At 40.1% G+C, this 12,992-nt stretch overlaps 1 protein-coding gene across 1 annotated transcript; it reads right to left on the bottom strand.

Annotated features, from left to right (window-relative positions):
- Window positions 1-2,041: 2,041 nt before the first annotated feature.
- On the bottom strand, window positions 2,042-12,707 carry LOC135510444 (C-type lectin domain family 4 member G-like). Its single transcript, XM_064931363.1, has 9 exons — window positions 12,441-12,707; window positions 9,812-9,898; window positions 9,086-9,232; window positions 8,555-8,623; window positions 8,224-8,286; window positions 6,290-6,373; window positions 5,776-5,942; window positions 4,451-4,584; window positions 2,042-3,134 (listed from the first exon to the last, which is right to left on the bottom strand). The coding sequence occupies exons 1-9, from the start codon at window positions 12,526-12,528 to the stop codon at window positions 2,954-2,956; spliced, it is 1,020 nt and encodes a 339-aa protein (XP_064787435.1). The 5' UTR covers window positions 12,529-12,707; the 3' UTR covers window positions 2,042-2,953.
- Between the last annotated feature and the right edge of the window lie 285 nt (window positions 12,708-12,992).

Here is a 12,992-nt window from a genome sequence, read left to right on the forward strand (position 1 = left end):
CGTTGTTCCAGAAGTTGACAACCCAGTGAGCGCTATACCAGGAAGACCAGAACCACAGAACACCCCTGGATCTGAGGTGACATCCATCTACGTTAGTGCAGGGAGACCAGCAGCAGCAGGGGAAGTCCACCACCCAGTGGACAAAGTGAGCACTTCACCAAAATAGAAGACTCAATCAGTCCTCCCCAGCAACCAGCGGTACAAGAGCACCATCCAATGGAATGTGCGACTCAAACAAACTCAATTTGTTTGTATGTTGATTAGCACAGTAAACATGATCCCAATTTTTGCTTCAAGGTGCTGGAAATTTGAAAAAGTAGATTGTGCTGATTTATCGGCATATTGAACCATGTTTAATATATTTTATTCATATATATTTTTACACAGGTGCTACTCACTGTTTATTATCTATGCATAGTCACTTTACCCCTACCTAAATGTACATACTACCAATTTTGTTAATATATTTTATTTAACCTTTACTTAACTAAGGTCAGTTAAGAACAAATTCTTACTTACAATGACGGCCTACACTGGCCAAACCCAGACAACGCTGGGCCAATTGTGCGTCGGCCTATCACGGCCGGTTGTGATACAGCCTGAAATTAACTCGACTAACCTGCACAACTTGGTACCGGTACCCCCTGTATATAGCCACGTTATTGTTATTTTATTATACTACTTTATTTATTTTTTACACATGGGAAAATTGTGAAGAAGAGAGCTTAAAAAAACGAAAAAATATGTTAAGGCTGAACCATACAATAGCAATATAAAAATTGGTAAAATATCACAGCACACAATCAATCAGTTAACCAATTATGCAACCAATCAGTCATCTGAGTATATCATGTTTTTTCTGTAACAATTGTTCTGATATATACTGTACTGTATGTCTAATTATTAATAAGACGAGAAGACATATTTACAAATCTATTAACTTCTGTCACATCCAGCTGGTTGTATGAAGAACTACAGATGTAAGACAGTCAATTATCAAATCAAATGTATTTATGCAGCCCTTCTTACATCAGCTGATATCTCAAAGTGCTCTACAGAAACCCTGCCCAAAACCCCAAACAGCAAGCAATGCAGGTGTAGAAGCACAGTGGCTAGGAAAAACTCCCTAGAAAGGCCAAAACCCTAACCCTAACCCTAACCCTAACCCTAAACTACAGAGGAACCAGGCTATGAGGGGTGGCCATTCCTCTTCTGGCTGTGCCGGGTGGAGATTATAACAGAACATGGCCAAGATGTTCCACCCACTTTGCCAAAGCACAGCCCCCACACCACTAGAGGGATATCTTCAACCACCAACTTACCATCCTGAGACAAGGCCGAGTATAGCCCACAAAGATCTCTGCCACAGCACAACCCAAGGCGGGGCGCCAACCCAGACAGGAAGATCACGTCAGTGACTCAACCCACTCAAGTGACGCACCCCTCCTAGGGACGGCATGGAAGAGCACCAGTAAGCCAGTGACTCAGCCCCTGTAATAGTGTTAGAGGCAGAGAATCCCAGTGGAGAAAGGGGAACGGCCAGGCAGAGACAGCTAGGGTGGTTTGTCGCTCTAGTGCTTTTCCGTTCACCTTCACACTCCTGGGCCAGACTACACTCAATCATATGACCTACTGAAGAGATGAGTCTTCAAAAAAGACTTAAAGTTTGAGACCAAGTCTGCGTCTCTCACATGGGTAGGCAGATCATTCCATAAAAATTGAGCTCTATATGAGAAAGCCCTGCCTCCAGCTGTTTGCTTAGAAATTCTAGGGACAATTTGGAGGCCTGCGTCCTGTAACCATAGCGTACGTGTAGGTATGTACGGCAGGACCAAATTGGAAAGATACTGTAGGTAGGAGCAAGCCAATGTGTAGATTATAGATTTATAGATAAAACAGAAGAATTTGAGAATAATGTCAACAAACCAGACACAGTGTACTTCATAATAGGAGATAAACTACCCTACTAAACTCCCCCTCCATCCCTCTCAGAGACTGGACATAGACTCAGATACTGAACCGCACACACAGCAAATTTTGAACATTTAGATCATTCAATTTTTATTTATGTATTACTTAATGTCTAATTCCATCTATTAGACCTGAACATACAAATATATACATAAAACAGCTGAATTAATGAATACAAATGTTACAAATAAATCTGTAAAAACAGCTGAATTAATGAATCCCATTGTTACGAATAAATCTGTAAATCAACTGAATAAAAAAATGTAATCCTGTTGTTAGAAATACAACCTTGATACATTTTCCTGAATAGAAGGTTGAGATGACAGTCTAAACCATGCAGGCTTTCTAATACTACTGCATTGATCTGTATATCTAATTATTCACTAAAATGCACTAATTGTAGGTCACTGTGGACAAGACCATCTGTTAATTGACTAAAATATCAAATGTTACAATGGAAAACATATTTACCAATATAAATAAAAAAGTTAAATCCATATCAGTAGGATCTGTCAGATCCAGCTGACTATGTGGAGGAACTACACAGGTATGACATTCAATTATAGCTAAAAGCAGAAATATTTGTTGTGTGGACACAAGCTTAAATGAAGGTAATACTCTGCATTAATCAAAATGACATAGGACATGCTTAGTCCAGCAATACATTCTTAGAAAAAAAGTGGCTATATATTGTCTGTCCCATAGGAGAACCATTTGAAGTAGTGCTTTTGGTTCCGGATAGAACCCTTTCAACAGAGAGATCTTCATCGACACGGAACCCAATAGTGTTCTACCTGGAGTCAAAAAGGCTTCTACTTGGAGTCAAAAATCGTTCTCCTATGGGGACACACAAAAAACCCTTTTGAAACCTTTTTTCTAAGAGTGTAGGTTTGGTCTGTGTCTAGAAAACGGGCCCTAAATACTTCCCAACAATACGGTGCCTTGTGCTGGTTACTCATTCAATACACTACATTTGGCTTCACTATGGAGTGCCTGCCCGACTTTCACAGACTGCACGACTCTCACAGATTCTCTTAGATGGTTCGGCACATGGAAAGTCAAACCAACAATTTTTTTGTTTGTGACATTTTTGACCAATTCGGACACAGTTTTCACTTTCACCTTTAGGCCCATAGTTATTTGGTTCGCCAAAGTCCCAGTACCTTGAAAAGGGAGAAGAGAACTCATTACTCCATACAGTATGTCCCAGAATAAATACATTTTTGCGACCAAATATATTGGCACCATGGATTTTTACAATTTTAATTTAGAAAATAAAGACAAATGGCATGGACAAAATTATTGGCACCCTGGAGTTAGTACTTGGATGCATAGCCTTTGGCCAAGATCACTCAAGACAAATGATTCTTGAAGCCATCAATAATCTGCTGCACCTTTCGACTGGCAATTTGGCCCAGTATATAGCAACAAACTGCTCTAATTCTTCAATTTGAGGGATGCCCTCCACCAAGTGCTGTTTTCTGCTCTCGCCATCTGTTATGGATGTGATTCAGATCTGGACTCTTATTTGGCCACAAACAAACCAAACTACATTTGAGTTACAGATCAGCACTGTGTTTACCGATGACCAAATTAAGCATTCAATGAAAATAACACCCTCCCTACAATCAAACATGGGAGAGGTTTGCATCTCGTTCTGGGGGCCTTGAACATGTGCAAGACATCATGAAATCAGCAGATTATCAAGGAGTTTTGAAGTCCAATGTTAAACCGTGTGTCCAAAAACTGGGTTTCCATTGAAGGTTGTGGGTCTTCCAGCAGGACAACGACCCCAAACACACATCAAAAGCACCCAGAAATGGTTCAAGAAGAAACGCTGGACTGTTCTAAAGTGGCCAGCAATGTCCAGATCTGAATCACATCCAAAATTAATTGGCGATATCGTCCCAAAAAATGTTTTATTGTCACCGGATAGGTGTAATGAAATGTGTTGTTATACAGGGTCAGCTATAGTAGTAGTTTCATAGTAGTTTCACCTTGTCGGCTCGGGTATTCAAATCGGCAACCTTTTGGTTTAGCTCTATTCTCTAGGCTACCTGCCGGCCAAAAAAAGCAGTTGGTGGAGGGCACCCATCAAGCATTGAAGAATTAGAGTGGTTTGCTGCTAAATACTGGGCCAAATTGTCAGTAGAAAGCTGCAGCAAGCTCATTTGTGGCTACAAGAAGCATTTGTCTTCAGTTATGTTGGCCAAAGACTGCACAATCAAGTACTAGCTCCAATTGTCGATGCCATGAAAATCCAATAACAAGGTGTGGATATCAAAGGCATTTTTTCTATTTCAACGTATTTGTGAAGAAATATGGAATGATTTAATAAAAGTGGAAGGGTGCCATTACATTTGCCCTCAACTGTACAAGGCTTACAAAACTATGTTTACTATGTTGTGCTTTTGAGTGTACAGCTGATTTGTCTTTGAGTATGTGTGTGTGTGAATTTATGCCTTAGAAACATCCTTACTTGATGTTCTCATTAAGAGTTGTATTGTCCATCCAGACCCACAATTTATCTTGCTTCTCATCTGTCAGTCCAATCCAGGGGCTGTGGTCATAAGGATCAATTCCCAGTGCTACCACTCTCTGTTTTATAAACTCCTATGGAGAAAACCACATATTAGTCAACCAATGGACCAAAGGTTCTCATCCTGATGTTCTCATACTATTCTATATAAAGTATATTTTTTAACTTGAAGAGCAAGAACCCTGTCTGTTTCCACTCAAGTCAACCAATGGAGACAGACATGCAAAACACGGAGAGACACTTAAAGAAGGCCGTATCTTAACTTGAAGCCTGCCCTTTACATGAGAGTCAAGTAGCAGTTAATTATACTAAATGACCAAATGTATGTGGACACCTGCTCGTCAAACATCTCATTCCAAAATCATGGGCATTAATTTGGACTTGGTCCTCCCTTTGCTTCTATAATAGCCTCCACTCTTCTGGGAAGGCTTTCCACTAGATGTTAGAACAGTGCTGTGGGGACTTACTTCCATTAAGCCACAAGAGCCATAATGAGGTCAGGCACTGATGTTGGGCGATTAGGCCTGGCTTGCAGTCGACATTCCAATTCATCCCAAAGGTGTTCGATGGGGTTGAGTTCAGGGCTCTGAGCAAGCCCGTCAAGTTCCACACCAATCTCGACAAACCATTTCTGTACGGACCTCACTTTGTGCATGGGGGCATTGATATGCTGAAACAGGAAAGGGCCTTCCCCAAACTGTAGCCACAAAGTTGGAAGCACAAAATTGTTTAGAATGTCATTGTATTCTGTAGCTTTAAGATTTCCCTTCACTGGAACTAAGGGGCCTAGTCCGAACCATGAAGAACAGCCCCAGATTTTACAGTTGGCACCGTGCATTGAGGCAGGTAGCGATCTCCTGGCATCCACCAAACGCATATTCGTCCGGACTGCTATGCGCTTCAACACTCTGCGGTCCTGTTCTGTGAGCTTGTGTGACCTACCACTTCGCGGCTGAGCCGCTGTTGCTCCTAGACATTTCCACTTCACAATAACAGCAGTCACAGTTGACCAGGGCAGCCTTAGCAGGGCACAAATGGAACTGACTTGTTGGAAAGGTGGCATCCTATGAAGGTGCCACGTTGAAAGTCTGAGCTCTTCAGTAAGGCCATTCAACTGCCAATGTTTGTCTATGGAGGTTGCATGGCTGTGTAATCGATTTTGTACACCTGTCAGCAACGGGTGTGGCTGAAATAGTCATATTGACTGACTTGAAGGGGTGTCCATGTACTTTTGTATATATAGTGTACTACACCTCCAATCTTACCTGCTCCTGGTGACTCTCTATGATGACCAGGTGTCCTCCATCGTGGATGCAGGCGTACTGACTCTGTTCCCAGGTCAGTTTTTCTTTAGAGAAGTAGTAACATGATCCATTGTAGAACTCCCAGCCAGGAGAACACAGCTGATTGGCATTACATCTCTTCTGATTCCCTGTAAAAGAGAGAGGAGAGACAAGAACACACAAGAAGACAAGGAGACAAGGAGACAAGAGACAATGAGATGCGATTTGTATTTGATGACTTACAGTACTACAGTATATACTATATTTATATGTATATCCAGGATATACAGTATAATACATTATAATATTCAGTACTATAGTATGTCCTATACTTATATGTATATCCAGTAAATACAGCATAATAATATAAGTACAATATAATACAGTATGATATTCAGTACTAAAATACATGGTAGTACTATATGGTAGTATAATATAACTGTTCATGAGGCATCCACTTTAGTACTCTCATGCATGGGAGGAGGATAGAACTAACCTTGGATGGTTGCCAGGAGATCTTTGACCCTAGTAAGGTTGTCATTACAGTCTTGTAGCTCAGAGAATAACAGCTCTCTCTGGACTGAGAAAAGAATAGATTGATATTTTATTAGACTATTTTTCCTATCTTAATCTTTTCTTTTTATTGGCCAGTCTGAGATATGACTTTTTCTTTGCAACTCTGCCTAGAAGGCCAGCATCCCGGAGTCGCATCTTCACTGTTGACCTTGAGACTGGTGTTTGAGGGTACTATTTAATGAAGCTGCCAGTTGAGGACTTGTGTGGTGTCTGTTTCTCAAGCTAGACACTCTAATGTACTTGACTTCGTGCTCAGTTGGGCACCGGGGCCTCCCACTCCTCTTTCTATTTTGGTTAGAATCAGTTTGCGCTGTTCTGTGAAGGGAGTAATACACAGCGTTGTAAGAGATCTTCCGTTTCTTGGCAATTTCTCGCATGGCCTTCATTTCTCTGAACAAGAATAGACTGACGAGTTTCAGAGGAAAGGGTTTTGTTTCTGGCCATTTTGAGCCTGTAATCGAACCCACAAAGTCTGATGCTCCAGTTGAACAGATTTCAGCTGTGCTAACATAATTGCAAAAGGGTTTTCTAATTATCAATTATCCTTTTAAAATGGTAAACTTGACCTGGCTAAACGCAACGTGCCATTGGAACACAGGAGTGATGGTTGCTAACAATGGGCCTCTGTACGCCAATGTAGATATTCCTTAAAAAAAATCTGTAGTTTCCAGCTACAATAGTAATTTACAACATTAACAATGTCTACACTGTATTTCTGATCAATTTGAGGTTATTTGAATAATAGACACATTTTTTTCTAAGTGACGCCAAACTTTTGAACGGTAGTGTATATATTATTTATAATATGTACAGTACCAGTCAAAAGTTTGGACACACCTACTCATTCAAGGGTTTATCTTTAACTTATAGTTTTCTACATTGTAGAATAATAGTAAAGAAATTAAAACTATGAAAAAACACGTATGAAATCATATCGTAACAAAAAGTGTTAATCAAATCAAAATATATGCTTGTATTTTTTACACATATTTACCTTTATTATAAAAGAAGTGTTGAAATAAGGCCGTAATACAAAGGTATGTATTTGACGAACAACCCCACCCTGGCACTCGAAGGCGCCAGGCTCCCCAGCATTACGCACTCCTGACACCATCAGTACGCACACCTGCCTTTCCCCATTATGCGCATCAACGTATTATTGGACTCACCTGGACTCAATCACCAGTTTATTACCTCCCCTATATTTGTCAGTTCCCCATCTCTGTTCCCCGCTGCTGCATTGATTGTCGTTTGTCGTTATGTATCCGTGTGCTGGCGCTGTTTCTGTCTTGCTCTTTGTCTGTTCCTAATTAAATGTCAACTCCCCGTACCTGCTTCTCGTCTCCAGCGTCGGTCCTTACACAAAATGACTTTCCAATACACTTCACCACACTGATATGAATAGGTTTCCATTAGGGCCAGACGTCTTTTCTGGCCAAGTAAAACCCCTCTGCTTCCTCATATACTGTCACGCCTTGGTCTTAGTATTTTGTGTTTTAGTTAATTAGTTGGTCAGGCCAGGGTGTGACATGGGTTTATGTTATTGAGGTTTTTGTAGGCATTGGGATTGTGGTTGATTAGGGGTGTGTTATGTTTAGGTTTGGCTGCCTGAGGCGGTTCTCAATCAGAGTCAGGTGATTCTTGTTGTCTCTGATAGGGAACCGTATTTAGGTAGCAATACTGCTGTAAATGTAATCCTAACCTTGATAACATGGAACTTTTTACTGAAATGAGAAGTTTGCGTTAAATTGGGTTCAACTTCCACTTTTAAACTTCACATGAATAATGAATGAATATATGATATGAATAGGAGTGTTGTGGCAAGTCAGTTGAGTCCTGTTCTAGACTACCTACCTGTTATGATGAGGGTCTCATTCTGTAGTCTCTTATAGCTGTCTTGCAGTTCATGCAGTTTCCCTGTTATTAAAGAGCAAATAATATGAAGGAATAACATGAATTTATTTACATATCTAACCATAAAGTAAGAAAGTAAACCTTGTACAAGCTAGAATGACCTATTATCTAACAATAGACCTATTCAAATGAAACAATATTTTCTTTATATATTACAGTGAAATGGCAGTATTTTAATCTGAGCCAGTCCCCCATTGACAAACTGCATCTTTATGATTTATATGAAGGATTCTCTCAAATATTTATATAAGGGGTTGATCATGGGAATCACCTGTTAGATTCTCTTTCATCTGGGCAAAGTGAGCCCCTTCAGCTTGAAGACTAGTCATGTTGGAAGCATCTGGAACAGAGACAATAAGACAAGATGGAGGGTTGTGGTTTTTCTCTTGTGTTTGTCACTATCGTACCAACCTGAAATGTACTGGTCTGGGTTGGCTTGGATATTTTCTTTGCTCATTGTCATTTTCAGCAGAGTTCCAGGCCAGCAACTATGGTGGATGCATAACCAGTCCAGCTTAGCTCAGTGGTGTAAAAGAGTAGAGTTGTGTAAAAGGGCTCAGTAGTGTAAAAGGGTTCAGTAGTGTAAAAGGGTTCAGTAGTGTAAAAGGGTTCAGTAGTGTAAAAGGGTTCAGTAGTGTAAAAGGGTTCTGTAGTGTAAAAGGGTTCAGTAGTGTAAAAGGGTTCAGTAGTGTAAAAGGGTTCAGCAGTGTAAAAGGGTTCAGTAGTGTAAAAGGGTTCAGTAGTGTAAAAGGGTTCAGTAGTGTAAAAGGGTCAGGGTTCCATATAATGGTTATATACTCACAGAGGACTCCCAGAGTGATCGCCAGGCCCAGCAGTAGAACACAGAGACACATCAGGGTCACCACGGGAACTGTCCCATACCCTCCCTCAGGGATTGTAGCCTTTGACCCCATTGGGGGAGTGGGGTCACTATTGCCAGGGTCCCTTCCTGTAAAAGGAGTGGGTGTCAGAGTTTAAAAGGTCATAAGGTTTGTTATATTCGGGGTAAACTTTGAACATTGAGATATTAAAGACATGATAGATCAGACGCATAGTGAATAAGAAATGGAAGAGATTGGGTTTTATGTTAGGAGGTGGTGGGTCTCTGCAGAAAGACATATGGCTTTGGAATGTGTTGGGTGGACGGGAGGAGACCACTGGATTGCTATAGGGGAAGCGGATGGACATCTGTGGATTAGGCGAAGGAGGAGTTGAGGTCAGGAGGTCAGGTCAGATCCCCTGAAGGGAGTAATAAGGGTTTATTATCCTAGTACCCTCTTCCTGTGGAACCATAAGATGTAAGGATTGGAGAGAAGGAGGAGTGTCCAAAGTGGAGTATATATACTTGTGATGGTGAGAACATGTTTTTGTCTGAATTACAGCTGTAACAACCCTTTGGGAAGAATTAAACTTGGTTAAAGCTTCTCTGGTGTCTGTGAGTTATTTACTCTGAAAATTAGAACATAACAGGTTAATTAAGGGGTACTTAATGTAACCCTTAGCTAACTGTAACACAAATACATCTCACCTTTCCCAGGATCCTTCTGCTCACTAGCTCTACCTCCCGGTCTTTTAACCTCAGAGTATGTGACATCCTCTTCATGTTCGGCTACTCCTATGGTTACAGAGAGAGAGATGAAGAAAGAGATCATTTTTTTCACTTATATTATACATATTGCACCCCCATGCGTGATTATATTGTTTCTCTAAAACCAACCCCATGGTGATTACCACCTATTAGAATTAGAGTTCCTCTCTATGAATCCACTACCTCAACATTCTATTAGAATTGTACCATTCTAGTTCCTCTCTATGAATCCACTACCTCAACATTCTATTAGAATTGTACCATTCTAGTTCCTCTCTATGAATCCACTATCTCAACATTCTATTAGAATTGTACCATTCTAGCTCCTCTTTCACAATCCACTATCTCAACATTCTATTAGAATTGTACCATTCTAGCTCCTCTCTCACAATCCACTATCTCAACATTATATTAGAATTGTACCATTCTAGTTCCTCTCTCACAATCAACTATCTCAACATTATATTAGAATTGTACCATTCTAGTTCCTCTCTCACAATTCACTATCTCAACATTCTATTAGAAATGTATCAGTCTACACAGAACAAAAATATAAATTCAACATGTAAAGTGTTGGTACCATGTTTCATGAACTGAAATAAAAGATCCCAGAAATGTTCCATACACACAAAAAGCTTAATTGCTCTCAAATTGTGTGCACAAAATTACATCGCTGTTAGTGACCATTTCTACTTTGCAAAGATAATCCACCTGACAGGTGTGGCATATCAAGAAGTGGATTAAAAAACATTATGATGACACAAATAAAAGGCCACTCTAAAATGTGCAGTTTTGTCACCCAACACAATGCCACAGATGTCTCAAGTTTTGTGGGAACATGCAATTGGAATTCGGACTGCAGGAATGTCACTAGAGCTGTTGCCAGAGAATTCGATGTTCATCGCTGCCATAAGCCGCCTCCAGTGTCGGTTAAGAGAATTATGCAACCGAACTCACAACCGCAGACCATGCGTATGTCTTTGTGTGGGCAAGCAGTTTGCTAATGTCAACATGTCAACAACAGAGTGCCCCATGTTGGTGGAGGAGTTATGGTATGAGCAGGAATAAGCTATGGACAACAAACACAATTACATTTTATCGATTAGCTATTTGAATGTACAAAAATACCATAACGAGTTCCTGCGGCCAATTGTGAGGCCCATTTTGTTTGGATACAGATACAAAAAGATGCGTATCTGCATTCCCAGTCATGTGAAATCCGTAGATTCGATCCTAATGAATTTATTTCAATTGACTGATTTCCTCATATTAACTGTAACTCAGTAAACTCTTTTAAATTGTTGCATGTTGCGTTTATATGTCTGTTCAGTATAGTTCCTCTCTCACAATTTACTATTTCAACATTCTATTAGAAATGCAGTGTTCTATTTCCCCTTTTTCAATCAACGATCTCAGCATTCTATTAGAAAGATACCGTTCTCATTCCTCTCTCTCAATCAACTCTCAACATTCTATTAGAAAGATACCGTTCTCATTCCTCTCTCTCAATCAACTCTCAACATTCTATTAGAAAGATACCGTTCTCATTCCTCTCTCACTATCCGCTATCTCAATATTATTTTAGAAATATACCATTCTAGTACCTCTCTTACAATCAACTATATAAACATTCTATTAGAAAGATATCACTCTAGTTCCTCTTTAACAATCCACTATCTCCGCATTATTTACTTTGAGCTCTACTAAGTTACAGTCCCTTGACAGTCCCAACATGCAAATCACTTTATTAACTGTTAGGGTCACTAACCAAAATATACAATGTCTAATATTCTAATTCAACATATCTGAAGAAAAGCTGACATATTGTTATGAGAAATGGGGAAACACCTTAGGCCATAAACCAAATGTAACAGGTTGATGCTGTCTGTCTGTCTGTCTGTCTGTCTGTCTGTCTGTCTGTCTGTCTGGCTGGCTGGCTGGCTGGCTGGCTGGCTGTCTGGCTGTCTGTCTGGCTGGCTGTCTGTCTGGCTTTCTGGAAGATGGTTGACAGCGTGAAATCCAACAGATACGTCGAGAGTGTGACGAGTAACAACTCATTTAGATGGAACTGTCATACTCTCATGCCCTTTATATTGCACTAATACTGTACAGATCCTTCAAAATAGGATTCTCTGTGGAGAACCTTTGTTGAGGCCGTGTGGAATGTATTCAAAAGGAAATGAACGTGTCTGAGAGTCATAAATAAAGCACAAACATTGCACTATATATAACTATGCTATAGTACATTCTAAAAGAGTGCCCAGTGACTCATACACTACCACATGTTAAACATATAGTACTAATTCATATTAATAAGTACAATTACAAATATTGATCCCAACTAAAATACTGTCTTCTTTTCCCTATAGCCCCTGGGTTTACACAGTTAATGTTCATGACACAACCATACAGTAAATCATCATCACTATAATTATAACCAGTTAACAACAGTCTATACAGCCTTCTTCTGTTACTAACTCCTTGTTGAATTATGACATCTCCACCCTCGCCCCCCAATGTGATGAAATGTTGAAAACTAATAAAGCCATATAAATGAGAGAGAACTCACCATTAGAAACTTCACTTTCTCTTCCAGTATCTTGGTTCTGATGCCGAGTGAATGTAACATCGGAGTAGATGATTTCACCAGACATCATCACAGCTCTAAGTTCTCTTTCAGAGTGGGGACCAGAAGAGGAAGAAGGCCCTCATCACACACACTCACTCATTTAAATCCCACAAACACTCACACACTCAACCACACACACACTGGCAGTACACAACCACAACTGTTATGGAATACATAGGATGTTATGCAAATAACATTCAGACACACACACACAAACATGTACGCACGAATGCCCGCACACACACTCACACGTCCCAGGAGAATGATGAGGAACTGCAGGGGTAGGTGGTGCAGTAAAAAAACTTATATTCAGTTCCTATTTACAGCTGGGCTTCATTTGAATATGTGATAAACTAGAACGTCATTTGAATATGTTGTAAACTAGCAACCCTGTCATTGATCTGTATTACTGATATCATTTCTAAAAGCAGTACGAAGACAGTTGCCTTGTCATCGTCATTCAAACATGGCCTGTAGAATTTACTGTAGGTA

Source organism: Oncorhynchus masou, chromosome 23 (assembly GCF_036934945.1).
Source record: "Oncorhynchus masou masou isolate Uvic2021 chromosome 23, UVic_Omas_1.1, whole genome shotgun sequence".
NCBI classification, from domain to species: Eukaryota; Metazoa; Chordata; class Actinopteri; order Salmoniformes; family Salmonidae; genus Oncorhynchus; species Oncorhynchus masou.

Excerpts from the sequence above, each read along its gene's own strand:
- LOC135510444 (XM_064931363.1), bottom strand. The coding sequence starts at position 12,528 with ATGATGTCTGGTGAAATCATCTACTCCGATGTTACATTCACTCGGCAT. Across the intron at positions 9,233-9,811 it reads GCAGAAGGATCCTGGGAAAG|GAAGGGACCCTGGCAATAGT; the intron begins GTGAGATGTATT and ends CTCCTTTTACAG. Across the intron at positions 3,135-4,450 it reads ACTCTTAATGAGAACATCAA|GTACTGGGACTTTGGCGAAC; the intron begins GTAAGGATGTTT and ends TCCCTTTTCAAG.